Source organism: Suricata suricatta, chromosome 2, assembly GCF_006229205.1.
Source record: "Suricata suricatta isolate VVHF042 chromosome 2, meerkat_22Aug2017_6uvM2_HiC, whole genome shotgun sequence".
In the NCBI taxonomy this organism is placed as follows: Eukaryota; Metazoa; Chordata; class Mammalia; order Carnivora; family Herpestidae; genus Suricata; species Suricata suricatta.
In genome coordinates this window covers 147,317,857-147,341,220 of record NC_043701.1, presented here as the reverse complement: position 1 = coordinate 147,341,220, position 23,364 = coordinate 147,317,857, and the positions used below count along the sequence as shown (strand labels likewise).

At 44.7% G+C, this 23,364-nt stretch overlaps 2 protein-coding genes across 10 annotated transcripts in view; one reads left to right on the top strand and one right to left on the bottom strand.

Annotated features, from left to right (window-relative positions):
• Window positions 1-23,364, bottom strand: part of WDFY4 (WDFY family member 4) — a 274,355-nt gene that overhangs the window by 41,284 nt on the left and 209,707 nt on the right. For all 9 annotated transcript variants that reach the window (XM_029932108.1, XM_029932107.1, XM_029932101.1 and 6 more), the window contains one exon: window positions 808-850. In XM_029932108.1, coding sequence (XP_029787968.1) covers window positions 808-850 — 43 coding nt within the window. The remainder of the gene's footprint in view (window positions 1-807; window positions 851-23,364) is intronic.
• On the top strand, window positions 3,578-20,789 carry LRRC18 (leucine rich repeat containing 18). Its single transcript, XM_029932112.1, has 3 exons — window positions 3,578-3,717; window positions 6,091-6,188; window positions 19,790-20,789. Exon 3 carries the CDS (start codon window positions 19,884-19,886, stop codon window positions 20,649-20,651), a length of 768 nt encoding a protein of 255 aa, XP_029787972.1. The 5' UTR covers window positions 3,578-3,717; window positions 6,091-6,188; window positions 19,790-19,883; the 3' UTR covers window positions 20,652-20,789.

Here is a 23,364-nt window from a genome sequence, read left to right as displayed (position 1 = left end):
TTTCTTATGATTTTAAAAAATAAACTGAGACGATCTTGTCATCACAGAGAAAGAAGCCCTCACCGAGAGGCTGAACCATCTGTCTTCCTCTGGGAATTCAGGGACTTTCTTTTCTGTCCCTGTCTACTGAGGTAACAGTCATTTTTAGGGCCTTAAAACGTACAGTCAAGGTGGAATCAGGGACCGTATTTGGGAAAAGTTTACCAAGGCCAATGGGTGAATGAACAGTCCACCTCCTATATGGGACCTGCATGCTATGGTCTCCCTTGGGCCTCTCATTGGAAAAGGGTTTTGGAACAGTAGTGACCAAGCGTTCATTTCTTGTTCCCACATGATCTCTAGGACTGGCCTTCCGGAGGCCCCTGCCTTTCATTGAGAACCACAGGCCAAATGTCAGTTCATTCAAGCTGGGAGTCCCGTGTGTCTTCTCAGAACAAGAAGTGGACACTTATGGCCCTCTAGATGGCATCCATTTACACATATGTGTATACCTGCATGGACAGAGCATGTGCGTGCACATGGGACATGTGTATGCACGCACGCACACACACACACACACACACACACACACACACACACACAGGCACACACACTACTCAGCTCTGACTCCAAGCCTCAAGTACCACTTTCGATCACTGAGATCATTTTAGGGAACTACTCGGGGCATTTTGATAAATTATAAAATAAGATCCCTCCTGATCCATCCACATGCTTTGCCTCTCCACTTCCTGGGGCCTGCGCTGTTTTCTGATGCGCATGCCCAGAGGGTTTTCCCAGACCTATTGTCCTCTAAGGGAGTCACTGTACCTGCCACCTCTGCAGCATGGTCCTGTCGGAGCCGGGGTACCTCCTGTGGGACAGAAGAGGACAGTGGTGACCAAATATCTCACGGCATGGATGAGGGGAGAGATGGCAATTTCTGGGGATCTGTGGGACCAAGGCATCCAGGAAAGCTAGGACACACAGAAGCTCCTCTGACAGGGTAACAAGATGATTATCCACACTCTTCCTGCCCCCACACCACCCGATTGAAGGTTAGGCTCTTGCTCTCACTTTTGTGCTGCTATGATGCTGGAATGTTCTACTGCTTTAGTGTGGCCTGTCGTATGGGCCATGCAGAAGCAGGCTCAAAGGCCTCACCACCCCACACTGGATTTCTCATCGCCACGAGTCAGCCTTCTTCACCCATGTAAATATAATATGTGTGATTATTATATACCGACATGCAGCTACAACATATGTATATAGTTTTAAAAATGCAAATAATAGGGGCACCTGGGTGGTTCAGACTTGATCTCGGCTTAGGTCATGATCTCACAGCTGGTGGGATCAAGCCCCGCATCGGGCTCTGTGCTGACAGTGTAGAGCCTGCTTGGGATTCTCCCTCTCCCTTTCTCTCTGCCCCTCCTCCCCCCCTCAAAATAAATAAAATTTTAAAAATTAAAATAATATATGAAAGGCCACAAAATGGAAGAGTCTCTGCACTACTGTTCTCTCTCAAGAAGTAGCTACAGTTAACAGTTTCCAGAATTTTATCCCAGACCTGTCTATATGCTTACATCATTTTTAATTTTATTTATTTATTTTCAGAGAGAAAGAGAGAGACAGAGAGAGAGAGAGAGAGAGCGTGCGCGCGCGCACAAGCAGGGGAGGGGCAGAGAGAGAGAGGGAGAGAGAGGATCTCACGTTGTCAGTGCAGAGCGCTATGCAGGGCTCGAACTCACGAACTGTGAGCTCATGACCTGAGCCAAAATCAAGAGTTGGGTGTTTAAACAACTAAGCCACCCAACTGCACCCACTGTGTTTCGAAAAAAAAATTATTTTAGTTCTTATTTTTGAGGCAGAGAGAGACAAAGGGTGAGCTGCGGAGGGGCAGAGAGAGAGGGAGACATAGAAGCTAAGATCATGACCTGAGCCGAAGTTGGATGCTTAAGTGACTGAGCCACCCAAGTGCCCCTCATTTTTTTTAACTGATGACACATGGGCTTTTGTCACTGGCTGTCCAGCACTGCGCAGTCAGCTCCCATTGCTCTGTGGCATTCACTTCTACAGCTTCAGGATACCATTGTACAGATGAATAGTAACTGGTTGAACCTGCCCTGTGGTGGCCTTTTTATTCACAAAGGACCTCTCCGTGACCACCTTTGGACATAAATCTCTGGATACTTTGTGAGTATACCCAAGGGAGAAATTTTTGGCAGCCGTACTGCTGGGATAAAAAGTATGAACATTTTTTAAAGTTTGCTACATATTGCCAAATAGTCCTTTTAAAAGGCTGGACTGATTTATGTTTCTACAAATACAATTAAGAAACACAAATCGAACCAAAGAAATACCATTTTGACCAGTGTAGTGGGAAAGAGTCTAGAAATGCAACAGGACGCCAGGGCTGGGAAGGGCAGGGGGAGGAGGTTTTCACCAGGTGAAACACTTCTTCTGCTCAGCAAAAGTTTGTCAAGCCCGGTTCATCGGCCTCTGTGATAAACCTTGGTTCCTTTTCCGGCTCTGATTTCTTCCCCCGCTGTCTCCTTCAGACTCTCCCTCTACACTCAAGACCTTGTTCAAGATGTTCCACCAAAGCAAACCAAATCATATCTCCTCTTTTTGGCCTTTCCCTTTTCGTCGGTCCTGTTCAGGTGCCCACGGACACCACCCACATGCATGGTCTGTCCAGTCCCATGCACTGCACCAGAATCCTTCAGACATCTGTCTGGACGAGGCCTTGCTGCCCAAGTGCCCCTTCATCTTCCCACCATGCACCACGGCCATCATATTCTCTGTCTCAGGCTTCCCATCCCTTTTCATTCAATTCATTCCTAGGTAAGCTTTTCTTTAAAATTTTTAAAATGTTTTATTTATTTTTGAGAGAGAGAGCATGAGGAGAAGAGGGTCAGAGAGGGAGACACAGAATCTGAAGGCAGACTCCAGGCTCTGAGCTGTCAGCACAGAGCCTGATGCGGGGCTAGAACCCACAAACCTCGAGATCATGACCTGAGCCGAAGTCAGACGCTCAACCGACTGAGCCACCCAGATGCCCCAGTAAGCTTTTTATAAACAGGAAGCAGCTCCCAGGCTGGGCTTCACCTCTCCTCTCCCACCCCCCAACCCCCATAGAGATATCATCTATTTAATCCATTTTATCTCTCCAAACAACAATAACAGTGAACAAAAGCAAAACATCATCAGATTTATTGCTCTAGGTTGCCAAGGCTCAGGTGAAGATTTAGTTCTCTTGCTCAGTCTCTGAGTCTGCCACCTATCCTAGTTCTGGAAGATGGGGCGCCTGGAAGGCTGGAAACACAGGCAGAGCCCAGGCTGGAGACAGTGAGGGTCACCACCTTGAAAACGACAGGTGCTGAGTGTGCCTGAGGCGGGGGAGCTACAAAGATGTGGAGTTAGTACAGCAAAGCTTGCTCGCCTTGCTAGTTTATTTTGTAAGTTTGACGGGGAGGAGCAGGAGTAAGGGCACAAAAGGTACTTCTTATAGTTCAGGAAATAAGAGACGGCCTCTGTCATTTTCCAATTCAGAAAGGGTTCTAGAATTTTACTGGTGGTCTTTTGTGACATGGCCACCAGGTGGAATGGTGTACAGAAGACAAAAGCATGTCAGCACCCCATTTCTCATTTCATCGGCTATGAGCTCCAAGGAAGACCCATCATTTCATTACCATCAGCAAAGGACGCCATTACTGGTGGTGCCAAGACACCTAACCAAAGGTGAGTTATAGTTTTTAACTTGTTTTATGTAGTTGTCTTTTAGTTTTCCACTTCTGTTTTATTATTTCATTTAATTTGAGAGTTTGGGTATACTCCTACGCTGATATATTTTTTAAATTTTATATATTTTTTAACTTGAGTATAGTTGACACACGATGTTATGTTAGTGTCAGGGGTATGACATAGTGATTCAACATCTCTATACATTATGTTATACTCACCACGCATGTGGCTGCCGTCCGACCCCATACAACGCTAGTACGATGCCACTGACGGTGTTCTCTAGGTTGTGCCTTTTATTCTCATGACTTATTCTTTCCATAACTGGAAGCCTGTATCTCCCACCCCTTTCACCCACAGACCTAATAATACCTATAAGTGTCAAACGCATTACAGATTACAAAGATGTTTTACACTTTGTCTAATTTCCACAAAGACCCAATGCAGTAGCCATTACTTCCATTTACAGTTAAAGAATGGATGTGGGCACTGAGGGAGTAGCGTGCAGACTAGGGGAGTCCCTGACAGCTTGCTGGAGCCACCCCAAGCCGGCACAGAGCAGGTACCCACGAATACCCGACGCACTGCCGGGACCAGACCTTGACCCAGGGCCCTGACTCGGAAGACAAGCTCTTTCCTCTGACGGGGAAAAGAGAACAAAAGTAACCAAAACACAATAACAACAAAAACACTTCTGGCTGACTTAGAAGGCATTTATCTGACAATCAGTAATTTGTGGACATTTGAAGTTAAAAATCTAAGCATTAGCAGGGTTGCCAAGTTATTATTGCATACCCATGGCATAAACATGAAGCTGTAGATGTACTAAAAGTGGAAGGGTATTCAACATGAAGTTACCTCGAGATGCTGAAATTGAGCGGGTTTATTTTCATAAAGTTTTACATATCTGCATTTTAAAATGTACATATCTTCTTCTGTATTTTCTTCCTTCAAATATGGATTTTGGAGCACCTGCGTGGCTCATTCGACTTTAGCTCAGCTTATGATCTTGCTGTACATGGGTTCGAGCCCCGCATTGGGCTCTGTGATGACAGCTGAGAGCCTGCAGCTGCTTCAAAACGGTCTCCCTCTCTCTGCCCCTCCCCCACTCATGCTCTGTCTCTATCTTTTGAAAATAAATAAATGTTAAAAAATTTTTTAAATATTGATTTTGTTTTTGCTTATCTGTATTTTATGACTTTTATATTATTTATTTTCTAAGTTAAATGATGTATTTTTACAAATAGTCTAACTGGAAATACACTGAAGTAGTAGAACTTGAGGTAATTTTAAGTTTTCTATTTACCTGCATTTGATAATTTTAAATCCATTTATTGTCTAAATAAAATGATCATTTTTCTTTTGGTTTCTCAGTAAACTAACAGTGGTGGTATCCATCTGTTTAAAGTTTTTGTGGGTAACTATTTTTATTTTAATTTAAACTATATGATTATGCTTTTTTGTACTTTTCAAAATGTATAGTGCTTGGATTAATTTTGCATTTCAAATGTTTTATTTGCTAATTATTTTATTTATTTCCTAACCCTTTTATTTGGGTAGCACAATTCAGAGGATGTTTATTTCTTTATTTTTATGTATGCATTTTCAGATTTTTCTACAGTGTTATTATTTGCATAATAGTTTTCAAATTTAAACTTGTTACCAATTTTCTCAATTTCTGGGAATGTAATTTAAAGAAAAAACTGAACAAAAAGATTATAAATGTACAAATATGTTCATTGGGACCTTATTCACAATAGCACCAAGCTGGAAACAACATGAAAAACAATGTCCACTAGATTCAGTATTTACACATTCAGTCGGAAGGTAGACTTTAGAAATTACACATCAGCATTTGATGTAATATTAATTAGGAAAAAAGTGACTATAGGATTGTATGGTTTTTCTGAGCATGGTCATTCTAACTTAATAGTGTAAAAAGGGCACAAAGCGAAAACTGCGAGAAATAATTAAATTCAAATAAACAGGGAAAAGGTAGCTCTCTCACAAATCGAAGAGCTTAAAAAGCTATTTGGACAAGCAGCAAGGAAGTCAAATGATATTCCATGGGACTCACTCAATGCTTTACATAAAAGTAAGACTGTTTGTCTCTTAAAAGAGGCCACATGGCTTTGTTCCCTGTTAGCAATGTCCACTTCTGGCGGGGCCGTGGACAGCCTGGTAACTAAGTGCCCCAAGGCCCATGCTCTTCTGGGGGGGCGGGGGGGAGCCAGGAGGAAGAAAGCCCCAGGCAGGAAGCCAGCCTGGGGAGCCCAGGCCAGGGTCCCTCACTCAGGCAGCTGGCTAACCCCCTGCTTCCTGCCCAGGGAGTTTGGGGTGTCCAGTTTCAGCTATTGTGTTCTCACCTTGCAGGCTGGAGTCAAGATTATGCTAATTAACTCCAGGTCCCAGGTCTCCTGTTGCCTGGTGACAAAGTTTCACTGTTGAGGAGGAGGAACTGGCTTAAACTGGTAAGTTTTTCTCTGGTGGTGGCCTTGCATTTATCGATTTACTTGAATTTTGCCAAACAACCAAGGCTTCAAACTCTGCTTTTTGCTGTCCTCCTTTGAGTAAGCAACTTTGGATATGCTGGTTCTCCGGTAGGTATGCTTTATTTACAAACCCCAGACGCAAATTAATTCATTATTTAGGAGAGGAGGAAGCTGGCCCTGAGCCCCAGTAAAGAAAGGCAGCGAATGGGGGACCTAGCTGGGGACCCAGCCGGGCTTTCTTGGGTGCCTGAGGCCATGGTTCATCTAGTATAGGTCGGTGTGTGAGTCTGTGGGGCTTCGGAGTCATGCTTGGGTCTTTTGCCAAAGTCTTGAGTCTGGAGCATTTTGCTGCTCCCACAAGCAGGGGAGACTCGTGTTTGAACTGTTTCTAAACCCAACCAGTGACTGACCCCTCAAAGAAACTGCGGTAGGGGTACTCTTCACTCAGGAGGCTGGAGCCTGATTACTGCGGACTGTGGTGGCTCTGGGGGCAAAATCCATCTTTTGAGAAGTCTGGAGGCAAATCCTTGGCACAAGTTATTTGGAACATTGGGATCCATTAACAAGGAAAGTCCTAGGTGGGGCTGGGCCTTGCAAGGAGAAACTCTTCAAGGAACAGACTAGAACACATACCTTATGTCCCTATTTCCATGACAGGCCAAATGGGGAAAGGTAGGTGATCCTACTCCTAGGCTTTGTGACTTTGGACAGGATAGTTGGCCTCTCTGAGCCAACTCTGAGTTTTGGTTTTTGGGTTTTTTTTTTGGTGCAGTGGAGGGCTTGCTGGCTCTGAGGGAACATCTCTGGAGGGAACAAGAATTGCTCCTTCCCCCTCCCCCTCCCCCTCCCCCACCACCACTGGCAGCATGGCCAAGCATGGGGCTACCCTAAAACTGGGCTCTCCACCTTTTGCTTAAGTTGTAAGTCTGTAGGTGGCGGGGTGCTTTTCATTGCCCCCCCATCTGCAAATGCCTCCAGGCAAATCGGGGCTCTCAACTCACAAGGGACACCATCACTATCCATCACCAAGGCTTTCACTCACTAGGGAGCCTTCCCACACACCCCGACCTCTTCCTCCTATGCAATCCTCACATTGCCCCACTTTACCAGAGGAAAAGGAGGCTCAGAGAAGCACTGTGGCTTCTCTTGTACATTAGGAGGAAGTAGGAGTTCAGGATGTGAGGCAGGCTGGTCCACCTTCAAAACCGTGGCCCTCTCTATGTGAGGTCCCTTCTTGTCTTTGTCCAGGGAGTATTTTCTCAGATTTCCCTCTTTGACTCAAATATGCTCGATATTTTAAAATCTTTCTTGCACACACACACACACACACACACACACACACACATCTCTTTTAAACAGGGTGATATGAATGGTTTTACAGAATTCTTGAGATTGAAAAGGAAATGTGTGTGTGTGTGTGTGTGTGTGTGTGTGTGTGTGAATTTGTTGGAACTTTCTTTCTTAATTAGAAGTAGATTCTGTACCTATTGCAGAGAATTTGGAAATTACATAGGCATTTAAGGAAGAAGGTAAAAATAACCAAATACCATATTATCCAGAGAGCATTTTGCTCATATTTGGATGTTCTACTTTTTCTGTAGGTGTGCATGCATGCTCTTGAGAACACTGATGTCGTATGTGCACATACGTGTTCTTCATAACATTATATCTCAAAAGATTGCCTTTCAGCATTTCTGGAAAATGATGTTCTTGTTTTGTTTTAGTTACTGTTGAATATTAGTTTCATTCTATGACTGTACAGTAATTATTTAATCAGTTGTCCATTGTAAGATATGTGGATTGTGTCCACTTTTTTATTGTTTTTTTAATGTTTTTTATTTATTTTTGAGAGACAGAGATAACATGGGCAGGGGAGGGTCAGAGAGAGAGAGGGAGACACAGAATCTGAAGCAGGTTCCAGGCTCTAAGCTGTAAGCACAGAGCCCGACGTGGGGCTCGAACCCATGAACCGTGAGATCATGACCTGAGCCCAACTGACTGAGCCACCCAGGCACCCCCTTATTTATTGTTTTAAGTGTCCCTACCATAAACATATTTATACAGACGTTTGTTCTTAATTCTTGAAGAGAAATGCTTAGAAGGGACATCTGTGCTTCCTGGCTAGCCAGGGGTCAGGATGGTCAGCCCCATCCCCTCATCCTGCTTGATTCCATTGCTCTACCTTTACACTTGCTCCTTTCTACTCTTAGAAGCTTTTCTTTCCCTTTGGGCTACCTCAATTAAAACTTCATTTGTTGTATCATGAACCCACTGTCCAGCCTCGCTGCACACTTAATTCTACAGCCAAAAAGTTGATCACGCCATTATATGCAGCTAGTTGGAAAGCCTTCCTGTCCTCAAGGGTGCCCCACCCAGGGCTGGGTACACATTCGGTGACTAATAACTCTTTGGTGTGAAAGTGACATCCTTCCCCCATAGACCTCTCCCTTAAAAAAAAAATAGTCTGCCTGTTCTTGAAGTCCTTTCAAAGTAGGTAGAACGAACAGTCGGTCAAGAGGATTCCATAGCAGCTATCATAGGCTGTGCAATCTGGATGAAGCTGACCCCTTTCTGAGGTCAAGAGAACTGGGACGACCTTGTTAAGCACCTAGAATTCATTCATTCAACCAGTGCTGACTGAGGGCCTCCTATGTGCCAGGCACTGGGATTGTAGAGTCTGATGGGGGAGGACAGTAAGGGACAAGAAGCATAACAAGTAAGTCTACTATAAAATATATTTAGATGTTAAGTCTTAAGGGAGAAAGTACAGCAGGGGGCCCTGGGTGGCAGTCGGTTGCGTCCCACCCTGGCTCAGGTCACGATTTCATGGTTTGTGAGTTCTAGCCCCGCATTGGGCTCCGTGCTGACAGCTCAAAGCCTGCTTGGGATTCTCTCTCTCTTTCTCTCTTTCTCCCCCTCCCTGACTTGCACATGAGTTCTCTCTCTCAAATAAATAAATAAACCTTAAACAAAAGTATAGCACAGCAAGGAGGATCCATGCATGTTGGGGCTTAGTTTGCATCATTAACTTGGGGGATCAGGACAGGCTGAATTGAGATGGTAAAATTTACCCAAAACCTTAAAGAAGATGAACAGTTCAGTCAAGTAAATAGCTGAGAGAAGGACCTTCCAGGAGAATGAACTGCTGGAACAAAGGTTATCAAGAAGAGTTCATGGGGCAGGTTAGAGGAATGGCCGGGCTGGGTGGTGGCTGTGGAGTAAGCATGAGGGCCAGTGATAGGGAGTCCGTCAGGGAGATGGCAGGTCAGGCCATGGGGCCACCGGAAGGTCTCCAGCCCTTACTTGGGTGAAACAGGAGTCACCAGAGGGCTGTGAGCCAAGGAATACCATGGTGGGACTTGGTGTGGTAGCAGAAGTCCCCTGGCTGCTGTGTTGAGAACAGATTGCATGGGGTGAAGGAAAGATGCAGGAAAGCAAGGTAGGAAGCCACTGCAAATGCCCAGTGGCAAATGGCAGGGATTCAGCCTAGTGTGGCGCTTGGGCAGGTGGTGGGGAACGGTAGGATTCTGGATCCTACTTTGAGCACAGAGTCAGCAGGATTTCCTGAGGAACTGAACATGGAGTATAAGAGGAATAGGGATGTTGAGCGTGGTGTCACAGTTCGGGACCTGACAAACAAGATCCTGTTGCTGTCAGTCTGGTCAGAGAAGGCTATGGGTGCGGCGGGTTGACAGGAAGCTTGGTTTTGGACACAGTGTGTTTTGGTGTCTTTACATAGTACAGGCAGAAATGTTAAGTAGGCAGAAGAAGGATATGTAGGTCTGGGATAGAGGGTGAGGTCTAGGTAAGAAACAGAAATTGGAGAGTCAGTGTATTTAAAGCAATGAGACTTGGTAAGATCACCAAGGTATCGAGTATAAACAGAGAAGAGGCAAGTGGCTTGGCTGTGATCCCCAAGGAACCGATGGAAGACATAGTTCGGATCCAGCCTGGTCAACTCTCTGCCACATCTGGTTTATTTCCACTGCCCTCTGGTGCCCCCACTGAGTGGGGTTCTGCACATGCTAGTTTCCTGATGGACCCAAGACCCCATCTGAGGGCCCACACTCCACGGTGAGGTAGCAGCCCAGGATAACAGTGTGGGCGATGCCAGCCAGGAGGCTGGATTTCCTTCTATCTCAGGTAGAAATTAGAGAGGACATGGGCTTGTCTGTGATCACCCTGGGGGGAGTGTAGGGACTGGCCTGCCTTCTTTCTTTAGTTTGACATGCCTTGGGATTTTTCTCACAACAGCTAGAGTATCGTTTGGAAAATAAGCCATATCCTATCTTCTCTCATTCTTTTTTGCTTATATTGTTTTTGTGCCTCTGGCCTGCCTGCCTTCTTTTCTTCTCTCCCTCCCTTTCTCCTTCCCTGTTCTCTTTCCTTCCTTTCTTCCATCTTCTTGCTTCCTTCTTCCTTCTGCTTATTCCTCCCTTTCTCTCTGCCACAGAGCATTTCCAGCTGTTGTTTCCTCTACCCAAAACACTCTCCCCATCTCCCTGGATCCTCACTTCCTTCAGTCTCTGCCCAGATGTCTTCTTCTCAAAGAGGCCCTTCCTGGTTACTGCCTCCAGAAGTGTAGGTCTCCTCTAGTATCATCTCTGTCTCTTTTGTCCCGACTCTGTCTTCTCCAAGCACTCATGGCCACTCTTTGCTTTTGTTCATCTCCTTCTTCACATTGCTTGTTGTATAAAACCACACCTGGTCCATGGCAGTCATCCAGTACCTATTGTTAATGAATGAATGAATCCAAAAGGGCCATGGGAAGTTCAACTGCTCCCTTATAGTCAATCTTCAGGGCTCCCCTTCGAAGAATCTCACAGCATCACACTAGGGGTTTTTATAGCCTCCTTGGAGCTATGGGCTTTCCTACACACCAGGATACCTGCCAGTGATTACAGGGCTCTGTGCCATGTTCACCCCTCAGCAAGTTCTTCCTGGGGCCAGATGGGGTACAGAAGAAATGCACACACACAGGGCCCTTGAGGAGAACTGTCCCTCACCTCTGCAACCCTGGGGGGCCTGTGCCTCAAGGAGCTATGTATGTCTCCTTGTCGTGCGGATAAAGTCACCTAAAGTCTGCGCCTGGGTAGGCGGGGATGCCACAGTAAGGACACTGGACTGTGAAGCCCGGCTCCACTGTTGGTCCATGATACTGTCCTCATCATGCCACTACTCCGCTCTCCCCCAACACACAAAGTCACAGCATACGCCTCCCGGGCTCTCTCACCCTCAGCCCACCTTCAGAAGCAGCCATTTTTAACATTTCATTTATAGAAGTAGGAGCTGAAGCTCAGTGAGGCTCAGGAGACTATTCGCCTGGAAGGTAAATGGGAGGTAAATGGGAGTAAATGGGGGTAAAACGGGTGGCCACCCTTGTGGGCCCAAAGCCCCTGTCGTTTTCACCCTTTCCAGGCCGCTTTTCTGAGCCCATTTCCTTATCTGCAAGGGAGGCCGAGGCTGTGAGGAGAAAATGCAATAAGGGCTATGTGGCCACAGCAGTATTTAAACCACATTGGCTGAAATTGAATTGACACTCATCTCTTGAGGTTTCAAGGTGCCAGGACTGACTGGCTCTTCCACCTTCCTGTGCGGGGAGGTTGGTTTGCGCGTTTTGAATGTGTTAGTTGATGAACAAGGCATTTCTAGTCTGTTAAACTAATAATCTTAATATTTTATTTTAATTGTAAGGCACCTATTCCCTTTTGTTCCTTTAACAAATCCAATTAAAACAGAGTATAGTCAGAATTACAAAATAGATGCTATTAAACCAATAAGAAATCATAATCTTTTGTTATTGGGCCATGTGACCCCCTGGGAACTTTTGCTCCAAATAAAAGTTGAATTCTTATTACCCGCCAGGGGACTGGGGCAGTTTGACAGATAACGACTTTCCAAGCAGCACGTGTGCAGAGCCTCACTGGTGCTAAGGACGGAGAAGTAAATAATATTAAGGGGTAGACAGAGCTGTACGTGCATAATATCCCGGGAAGATACTTAGAGCTGCGTTGATCAGATTAACCAGCTAACTGCCACAGGAGGTGAACTTGATCATTTCCACACAGACTCTCTGTTTGCGGCAGCCTTGCTGTCATGGAAAGGATGCTCCACCCAGAAGCCTTGGAGGGTAAGGGGAGCCGTTAGAGCTTGGATAAAATACTTCATGCTCCTTTCTGCCCCACAGCGTCCTTATCTTGGGGTAGGAGGAATATTGCTACCTCAAAGGAGAGTAGTGGGGACTGAGTGGAGTGGCAAATAGGAGGTCTCTTTGTGAAGGAGAAGGCATGATGTGCCCCTAAGGGCTCAGCACGCATGTGTGGGGGAGGGGTGGACAGTGTCGTGTGATGGACACATGGAGACGGCCTCCCGTCTGGGAAGGTCGGGCATGCATGTTACAGGGGTTAGATTTTAGTGAGCCCGCATGGTGAAAATCAAACTTCTGGTGGTCTGCATACAGCCTCTCAGGACCCCTACACAGCCAGCAGCCCCCCAGGGAGGAAGAGGGCCCCAATTGTAGTGAGCCCCCAGGAATGTGGGGGGCTGTTTCCAGACCGTGCTGGATGAAAACCTTTATCTTTACTTTCTTGACAAATTCAGTGTGGCAAGAAGCTCATGCTGTGGGGGTGCTGGGGAACTAGCAGGGCTGCGGGACAACAGATTCGTCCCCATCATCACCTGCTTGGGGGCACATGCCTGTTAAGTAAACTGTGGTGGCATATGCGTACCCTTTAAACTGTCTCTCTCTCTCATCATCAATCTCCAAACTCTTACAGTTAATGACTCCATAAATGCTATTGCAATACCTTTAAAATTCATCTTATTCATATATACACATGCATGTATGTATATATGAGAACACCCTGCACATTAGGCCCTGGCCAATACAGTGAGCAGGCAATGGTCTGAAATGGTTTCTCCAGGGACCCCAGTTTGCATGTGGTCCCTCCAAAGTGTCAGCAGGACATCTGCATTATTGACCTGGCAGGGACTTTGGCCAGTTTGGCCAGCTACTTCCACTAGGAGGCTCTCCATTCCCCTTAAGCCGCCTGTAGGTGGGCATCAATCATCGCACTTTTCTGGTGAACCCATGCCGAGTTAGAATAGGCCTAAATGAATCTCTGGCCACCCAGAGTCTGTGACTCTGTGACATATCTTGGCTCCTACATCAGAGACCCCATAGGTGACCAAAATTGGCAGCACACCTTTTGGGGGACGTGAGGGGCAAGCAGCTTTAATTTCTGGTACAGGTGTCTTTTGCACTGGGAGTGCTAGGATTCCAGAATGCCGCCTTCTCCTTGGAGTTAGGGGGCCAGCAATGTGCCCTCTGTACACCCCACCCCCATCCCCCAGGATAAGCAATTCCTACTGCTAGAGAAAAGGCAACAGAAGGACAAGCAGAGAGGCAGGATAGCATAGCACAAAGATCATAAGCTTTGGTCTCAGACACATCTAGGTTTGCTTTGGCCATGCTGTGTTGTCTGTGTTACCTTGGGGAAGACACTTGACTCCTCTGAAACTCAATTCTCTTAGTTTCAAACAAGAATGATACTTGGCATAGTCACTGTGGAGATACAGGAAGGGCCTGGGAGTATGCTTTCAGTAGTTACTTTGGTACATGTCACCTGCGTGAATGATGTTGAGGGGACCTTCTGAAACTGAAGTCAGAAAAGCCCCAGGATCATGGGGATGCTGTAAGACTCCACTCCTGCTGTCTGAATCTCTCTCCATCAACTCTCCCAAGAGCCTGGGGGAGCCAATGCCGTGAGCTTCACAGAAATCTTGCTGCCTCCAGTCTGTCCCCTATCCCCTCCCTAGCAATCTGTCCTCTGCCCACAGGAAAGAAGGGTGCAGCATGACACAGCTGGGACCAATAATGGGAAAAATAAAACCACTTCGTGTTTAGACACCCCCAGTAAGCCTGTGCTCTGCAAACCAGCTAACTCTGAAAAACAAGTAGAGGAGCACACAGATCCTGGCCCAGAGTGGGCACTAAACAGAATGGCGATCCCCCCCACCCCTCATCTCCCGGTGCAATTTACACCTGCGTCAAAATTAGTGCCTACTTTAGAGGCCTGGCCTGAGGTTCCAGACAGATGCACTCCACAGACGCCCCCCACCGCCCCCCATCTTCACCTACCACATGGATGCTTACGAGAAGATCAGCTCATTTTAGGAAGGGGTGGAGGCCACAGGGAATGATTTGAAGCCACGTGGGAAGTCACAGCAGAGGTGAGGCTGGTCTCTTACGTGTCAGTGAATGGGTTTTATAAGAATCAGGAGAGAGAATAAATGCAATGCCTTTGGAATGAGTGGTTTTATTGAGGAAGTTCACACCACTTCCCCTGAAGAGATGGCCCACAAGCAAAAGAAATTTCTCACCCGTACAGCATGAAGCTTGCTGTGAAGGGGGTTCCAATACTGGCTATGAAATGGCGGTGACTTTTGGGGTTTCAGTTCTACAGTATGTCTCTCCTGTATCTGAATGCATCAGTCAAAAGGGTGAAATAATTATTGTGAGATCACATGAGCAAGATGTTAAAGATATCAAATATATACGAAGTCAGTCTTAATTACAAATATAAAGACACATGAGTGCAAAGTGCAAGATAAATTCTATTACCATAGTGATGATAACAATCTTACAACTGAAAAGTGCCTGCAAATATTTTGATGGCATTAAAATATAGGTTGCCATTACATTTTTAATTTAGATATCCATGGGGTGTCCCACCATGCTGTTTGATTCACAATGACTAAATAGAAAAATTAATTAGAAATTAGAGTCAACCAACTGGTCCAGTTTTTCCAAATTACAAAAACCAATTGTTCAATATAAAAAGACCGGTATCTTTAAGAAGTTTTTGTATTAGGGCTTCTCAGCTATTCATATGATATGAAATCTATTACGTATCTATCCATACATCCATCTCTCCATCTATCTGCTTATCAACTTTTCTCGCTTTCTCTGATTTCCACCTTTCCTTATGTGGGCTGTTGATCCCAGTCTGACATTAGAGGATTCTGTGAATTGATAATAACAGACCATCTAACCAGTTTCAGTTGAATCAAAAGATAATGAGTTTTATACTCGTTTTGCCGATACTGACTCTCCTACTCAATGGGAAGAACTGAGCAGGATGCTGACCTTTCTAAGGGCTATTCCTGATCTTTGGGAACTTCTGGCACTGGTCTGCTTCTAGATGTACTCAACCGCTTAGATGGCCAGGATGGACCCTGAACAATATAATACACCTGCTCTCCAAAACCAAGAGCAAGGGACCCAGCCAGGTAGGGTGGCCCTGAGGTCAAGTATGAAGGTGGTGGGGGCTGATCACGCTTCATCTGGCCTAAGGCTGTCTGGGGACATAGACGTGCTGGGGAAGAGGTGCAGCGCATTATCCTAGCCCTGCCTTGCCTTGCAGGTAATTAATGGGCAGGCTTGGAGCCAATGGGCCTGTCAGAGAGAAGTTCCTTAATGGAGAAGTACTCTGTGGGCAGCTCCGAGCTGCTTCCTTCCCCTCACTCATCTAGATAGAGGGCTTCTTATCAGGGTGTGGATGGGCTCTGGGGAGCAGGCTTAACCGGGCCCACCTGGGTGGATCTTCAGTCTGCTGGAAGCATCCTCCTCATCCAGGGCTCCTCCAGCACATGCTTATTGTGTTTGGCCTTTCTGAACTGAACTTTATCTTGAATATACGACATATAAAAGTCAGCCCAGACTTTGGAGAGCTCAGGAGATTCAGGTGGTCAGAATCAGTAACAATCTAGATTTTAGCTCTTTGAGCTTGGGGACTGGCCCTGTTTTTTTGCTCATTTGTGTAATGCAGAGCTTTGTCACATAATAGACTCTCAATATACTACTTAATGAGTGAATGAATGAATAAATGAATGAATGAATGAATGCAGGAACAAGCACATGGATTTGGTTTAATTTAGTCCTGAAGGACTAATACAAGGATCATAAACAGCAAACTTTGCTATTTGTTCAGGCCCATGTGACAGAATGGCCAAACAAAATACAGAACTATGCAATGCTTGGGGCACATGTATACTAAAAACTTTCTGTTGTTTATCTGAAGCTCCAATTTAACTGAGATTTGTAATTTTATTTGCTAAATCTAACAGCCTTATCATGTGAAAGAGCAATTAATAAGCCTTAAGATCAGGACATAGGATCTATTGCTCTTGGTCCCTCTTTTTAAAACATTTTTTAAATCTTTATTCATTTTTGAGAGAGAGAGAAAGAGAGAGAGAGAGAGAATGAGCAGAGAAGGGGCAGAGAGAGGGAGACACAGAATCCAAAGCAGGCTCCAGGATCCCAGCTGTCAGCACAGAGCACAATGTGAGGCTTGAACCCACAAACTACGAGATCGTGACCTGAGCCAAAGTTGGACACTTAACCAGCCGAGTCACCCAGGAGCCCCAGTCCACATTTTTAAAAATTGAGATTTCAGCTCGAGTGCAGTAGGGCAGTTTTTCTGACGTGCGCCTAGTGCACAGCTGCTCCCTGTGGTGATATGCACGTGCACCATAGCAATGCCACATGGTACACATTTGGATGTCTTTTACTGGGCAGGACAGGGCTAAGCGGAGGCATAAAAAGTCACAGACTTCCAAAACTAGGCTAAGCAAGCAGCCACAGTGAAAAGGACAGAAAGAGAATATGGAGTCCCAAATCTTTTTAAGTGTTTTTTTTTCTTTTTTTAACTGTAAGAGTTCCTTTTTGTAGCATACGGTTCTCTGGGCTCTAACATATGTACAGCTTCACATAAGCACCAGTCAGGATATGGGCCATTCGGGCGCCCTGGAAAACCCCCTCCTGGTGCTCCCTTGTAGTCAAACCTTGTCCACCCCTGATCCCTGGCAATAACTCATCTGTTTTCCATACAATCATTGTGGCTTTTCCAGAATGCCATATTAATGGAATCATTCACTAGATAAGCTTTTAAGATTGGTTTCTTTTATTCAGCAAAAATGCTTTTGAAATTCTTCCAAATTGTCGCATGTATCAATAGATTTGTCCTCTTTATGTTTAATAGGATTCCATAATAAAGATATGCCACAATTTCTTTATTGGCTCACTGAAAGGCCTTTGGGTTGTTTTCTTCTGGTTTTGGCAATTATGAAGAAAATAGCTATAAACACACATGAATAAGTTTTTATGTGAAGCTCAGTTTTTGTTTTTCTAGGGAAGTTGGTTGGGAAAATTCTGGGTCGTAGGATAAGTATAGAGTTAATTTTATAAGAAATTGCTAAACTATTTCTCAGAGTCACGTGTTGATTTCCATTAACGATGCAGGAGTGCTCTGGTTGTCCTATGTCCTTACCAAATCTTTGTACTAGATAGATTTTTATCTTTGGTGTTTTCTGTGTTAGGTCATTTTTATTTAATGGAAATATTGGTATGTTTTGATTTAGGTCTACCATTTTAATAGTTGTTTTTGTTTGCTCCATTTCCCCTTTTCTGCTTTTAGATTACTTGACATTTTTTTACAGTTTCATTTTAATGTTTATATTTCAGTTTTCCTATTCTGTATATTGTTTTAATGATTGCTCTGGAGATTTAAAATATACATACTTGGGCACCTGAGTGGCTCAGTTGGCTAAGCATCCGACTTCGGCTCAGGTCATGATCTCATGGTTCGTGAGTTCAAGCCCTGCATCAGGCTCTGCACTGACCGCTCCCTCTCTCTCTGCCTCTCCTCTGCTCATGCTCTGCCTCTCTCTCTTTCTCTCTTAAAAATAATAAATATTAAAACAAGATTAAAAAAATATATACATACTTAACTTTCCACAGCCTACTTAAAATTTTTTTAATGTTTTTTTATTTTTGAGAGACAGAGAGAGACAGTGTGAGCAGGGAAGGGTCAGAGAAACAGGGAAACACAGAATCTGAAGACAGGCTCCAGGCTCTGAGCTAGCTGTCAGCACAGAGCCCGACGTGGGGCTTGAACCCAAGAACTGTGAGATCATGACCTGAGCCAAAGTCACACACTTAACCGACTGACCCACCCAGGAGCCCTTCCACAGCCTACTTAGAATTAATATTTTAATCTAGTGGGGAGATGGTGCTAATGCACACATCTGTCTCCTGACAGCATGCTTGTTCAGGGTTTGGTGCAAAATAGAAAATCAGCAAGCAAGCGTTAGAAAATAGCCTCTAAAATAAGAAAGGACAGTTTGAATTTTCTTCCTGGCTGCAGACTTCCTTGCTCCTGAGCCTCAGTCTTCCTCCCTTTACAATGAAGATAATCCAATGGATTTTACTAAATTATTGAAGATTAAAAGAAATATGTGCAATACTTCTGATAATATTTAATAGTTTAATAATATTAATAATTTATAATAATTTATAAATAATATTTAATAGTTAACATTAATCAAACTTTTACTATGTGCCAGGCACTGATGTAAGCACTTTATACTTAGATAATTTACACTCCCTAATAGCCCTATGGGGGGCTGTTTTCATAAACAAGAAAATTGTGGCACTTAAAATTTAAGAAAATTCTTCAGTGTAGAGCTAGACATCTAAGCCATGAATGCTGAGGCCAGAATCTACCCATGACTTTTTACATTCTACTTCTCTACATGTTGGCAGTCATAACTGTTATCATACCTACCAATGCAGAGGTGTCTTCAGTTGAATTGCAGTGTGAAGTATGTGAAGGGAGGAAGTGTAGGGGGTAGAAAGCAGAAAAAGACAGAATTCTTTTACATTCTGCCAGGCTCAACCCTGGCTCCTCCGCACTCATCGGTACTGTGTAAGCACACTCTCTCACCTGTGGGCTAAACAAAAGGCATCCCTGTGCTATTTCTGTTGCACTGCAGTGCTAGTAGCTAAGGCGTAACTAGTGCCTTTGGGTCCAGAAGGTGAGGAGAGATGTAATACGTTAAGTCACTCTTAACTCCCACCTTATTCCCTCATATCCAGGCTGCTTCTTCTTTTTTTCTATATTTATTTATTCTTGAGAGAGAGAGGAAGAGAAAGAGAGAGGGGAGGAGGACAGAGAGATAGAGACACACAGAATCTGAAGCAGATTCCAGGCTCTGAGCTGTCAGCACAGAGCCCAACACTGGGCTCGAACCCACAAGCTATGAAATCATGACCTGAGCTGAAGTCAGATGCTCACTGATTGAGGCACCCAGGTGCCCCTATGCTGCTTCTGAGAATTCAGCAGACTCACCCCCGGAGACTCATGAGATAACTGAAGGAAATACTAGATTTTTGTGAGGGTCTGGGAAGTGGCAGATAGCCAAGAACACACACACACACACACACACACACACACACACACACACACACACACATGTACCTTTTGGCAAGAAGAGTCCAGGACAATGGAGAGATTCTTATGTCAAGGAATGACACAGCCAGAGGGGTTCTGAGCATCCAACCTTGCACCCTTGAAGAGGGAATTGAATTGGCTGAAGATCTCTGGCTAGGTTACTTCGGCTGATGCCCTAATTTTTGTCTTCCTGTCCTTTAACCATTAGCGTGAGAAGAATTACAATGTGGGGGGAGTCTAGTGCCCTCATGTCACTTCCTAACTAGACATATTTTCTCTTCTTTTTAGAGTATATCTTCTAGCAGTTTCTTCTGACTTCTTCAAACTGATTACTACCCAATCAGAACAACGCACTCCAAACATACACCCTTACTGAAAGAACATGGCCAAAAGCGGGAAAGGCCCCAAGGGCAAGAAGATTACCTTAAGTATGGCCAAGAACTGTATCAAAATCACATTTGATGGGAAAAAACGCCTTGACTTGAGCAAGATGGGAATTACCACCTTCCCCAAGTGTATCCTGAGACTGAATGATGTGGATGAGCTCGACCTCAGCCGGAACATGATCAGAAAGATCCCTGACTCAATCTCCAAGTTCCAGAACCTGCGGTGGCTGGACCTGCACAGCAACTACATTGACAAGCTTCCTGAGTCCATCGGCCAGATGACTTCTCTGCTCTACCTCAATGTCAGCAACAACAAGCTGACCACCAACGGGCTGCCTGTGGAACTCAATCAGCTCAAGAATATCCGCACTGTGAACTTGGGCTTGAACCATCTGGACAGTGTGCCCACCACGCTGGGTGCTCTGAAGGAGCTCCATGAGGTGGGGTTACATGACAACCTGCTGAACACTGTCCCCAACAGCATCAACAAACTCCCCAAGCTCAAAAAGCTCAACATAAAACGAAATCCCTTTCCCAAGTCAGACGTATCAAATACATTCATAGATTCCATCAAAAGGCTGGAAAACTTGTATCTGGTGGAGGAGAAGGAGCTGTGTACGGCTTGCCTGAGAAAATGCCAACAGGCCCGGGACAAAGTGAACAAAATCAAGAATATAGCCCCAGCAACACCAAGAAAGGCCATCTTTTCTAATCTGGTCTCACCCAATTCCATGGCCAAGGAATCCCAGGAAGATTGGAGGTGACCTGGGACCCTGACCCTGAGGCAGGAAGGGAAAAGGGAGGGAGGGAAGATGGCAGGGGGCTGCATCTACAGGGAATTGTGGGCTCCCCCCATTATTGCAACAGCTCCTCCAGCCAAGCCCATAAAATACCTTTCCCTACCTCCTTGCCTTGTGATTTTGTTGATTGGAAGGCTTTCAGTTCTTTGCCATTCTACACGTTTCTCTCTTCTTGGCATGCACACACCCACAGGTACAGGCACAATGAGTCAGAAAAGGGCCATCCATCCTACTTCTTCCCAGAAGTCTCCTGCCGACACCCCATGGCCAGGGTAGCTAATATTGCCAGCATGCTCTTAATCACATTGTCATGCACTTCAGGACCAACTGCAACTCCCACATGTTAAGTTCATTATATGGGAATGCTTTGGTTCACGGTTTTGGAAGTCAGGAATCTCAGAACACGGATTGGTAGGAGGGCAGATGGACATTTAGTCTTGGGAAGGTCACAAATCTGGGCCACAGGAGATAGGCAGATAGTATCATTAAGTGTTGGCAGGTAATATCTTGGGGTGAAAGCAGTACTATCTTTCACTCTTGTCTGCACATGCACAATTTGCTCTAGGAGCTTTCTAGACTGAATCTACAAGCTCTGGACTGGCTGTGAATGAATGAGAGTATATCCCCATCTTATTATGCCCAATTTCTTTCCAGACTTTTTTGGGGAGCAAGAGAAGAACGGGTGCAGTTATGGGTTAGTGCAGTCAACAAATACACACCTTACTAGACACTGCACTAGGTGCAGGGACTGTGTCCGAGAGGAAAGTTTGCCTTGTCATGTGCAGACCAGTTGCAAGAAGGCAGGACAGAATGTCATTGTCTGAGAAAGTTATGAAATCAGGGCCAAGATGTGTGCAGCCATTGAGAAAAGCCGAAGATTTTGGAGCTGGACAGATCTAGGTCCAGGGCGGTTCTGCTTCTTTCTTGTCAATTCCCTGGACATCTTACGAAGCTTTGCTTCCCTCATGTATAAAGTGGGGGAAATACCACACCCAACTGTAATGGTTGTTACAGTAGCCGAGAACATTCTCTGCACTTCACTCACACTCATCCATACCTCCATATTAAAAGAAAAGGATCAAAGAAGATACAGTTAGGAAAGCCTTTTTTTTTTTCTTTCCTAATCAAGACTTTCCTATGCCGGTGGCATACTTTTTAGTGGTCAATGGAAAAGTACAGAGATCTGTTCATTTAGTGGGACTAACATTTCTTTTTCACATTATAAACCATAGCAGACAGCACACTTCTTCACTCCTTACTGCAACTTTCCTTTGTAATGCTTAACTGTGACAATGGTTCCTAAAATCCCTGAAGATATGATTTGAAATTTCCTGTTCAGCTTTTCCCTTTACTAAATGTTTTCCATTATAAAAATAACAAAACCACAGCCTAGTTTTAAATATAACCTCTTAAATCCACAATTCTACAATGTGAGCCAACTATAATATTGACAGATTTCCTTATTAATTGTTTTTCTGTGTATATTTTTATATGCAATGAAAATTATAGCACTTACCCTGCTTTAAAACCTATGTTGTTACATCGTGTTAGAGACCACAATTTAAAATATCTGCAAGCCAGCCAAACACACGCATAAGTTACTGTGGGGCATTCAAGATGTTTCCAATTTTTCACTAATTGAAGTAATTTTGTGATGGAAGCCTATATGGTGGAGACTTTAAGAACTATTTTGCATTATTTTCTTGGGATAGCCTCATTATTACAAATATGTTGAAATGTGTTTCTTAAAAATAATTTTTGATACATGCTATCAAATAGCTTATAACAACATTACACATTTATGTATCTACCAGTAATATATTAGAGAATCCGTTTCACTCCACCCTGGTCAGCTGGGAGTACCATCCTTTACATGTTCCCCTTCGCTTAATGTCTGAAATGATTTGCTAGAAGCCCTACCCAAGGTGGGTGGAACAGTCATGTCATGCATGATGAGATGTCATGCCTCAGCCTCAGGAGTCACCACTGGTATGTTGTCCTTGAATGTGTCCTTAAGGCAGCCATTCTGTTATTTTAGCTACTTCCTCTCTCACCCAAGAAGTACAGAATCCAAGAAGGGCATATGATCCAAACAGAGTGGTGGCTAGTTATTTGGATATTACCCATGTCCATTCCTAACCCCTGGAGATTTTTTCTTTAGGATTAGTGTTCTCCTCTTAGTCACTCAAAGGGATTGGCAGAGAACAGGAGTTAAGAATAAAAGGTCCCCCTGGGCTCCTAGGTGGGATCCTGGTCTGGACCATGGATTTGCCTCCTACGCCCTTCCCTGCCCTGTCACAGCACACTTCCTCCACCATGCTTGGTCCTCCATACCCTCCAGGCACTGATCCTGGACTCGCTGCCAGCTGAGTGGTTGCTGACACCATCCTTGGTGTCAGGTGCTTTATTCTGCTTTCTTTCTCACAGCCATGTTTTAGGAAAGGGTTGTAAGCGTGGTTACCTTCACCAGGATTAATAAATAAATGGGCAGGGAGCTTTGCTTTGCCACAGGATATATTCATGTTTGACACCTGGTTAGCCAGGAAAACTGGCATTAGGATGGAGCAAAGATTGGTGATACAAGTGAGTTAGGTGTCCTCCTTCACATTTTATTGCTTTTTTTGTTGTTGTTGTTCCATCAAGGGAAAGGCTTGATGTCTGACATTCTTTCATGCTC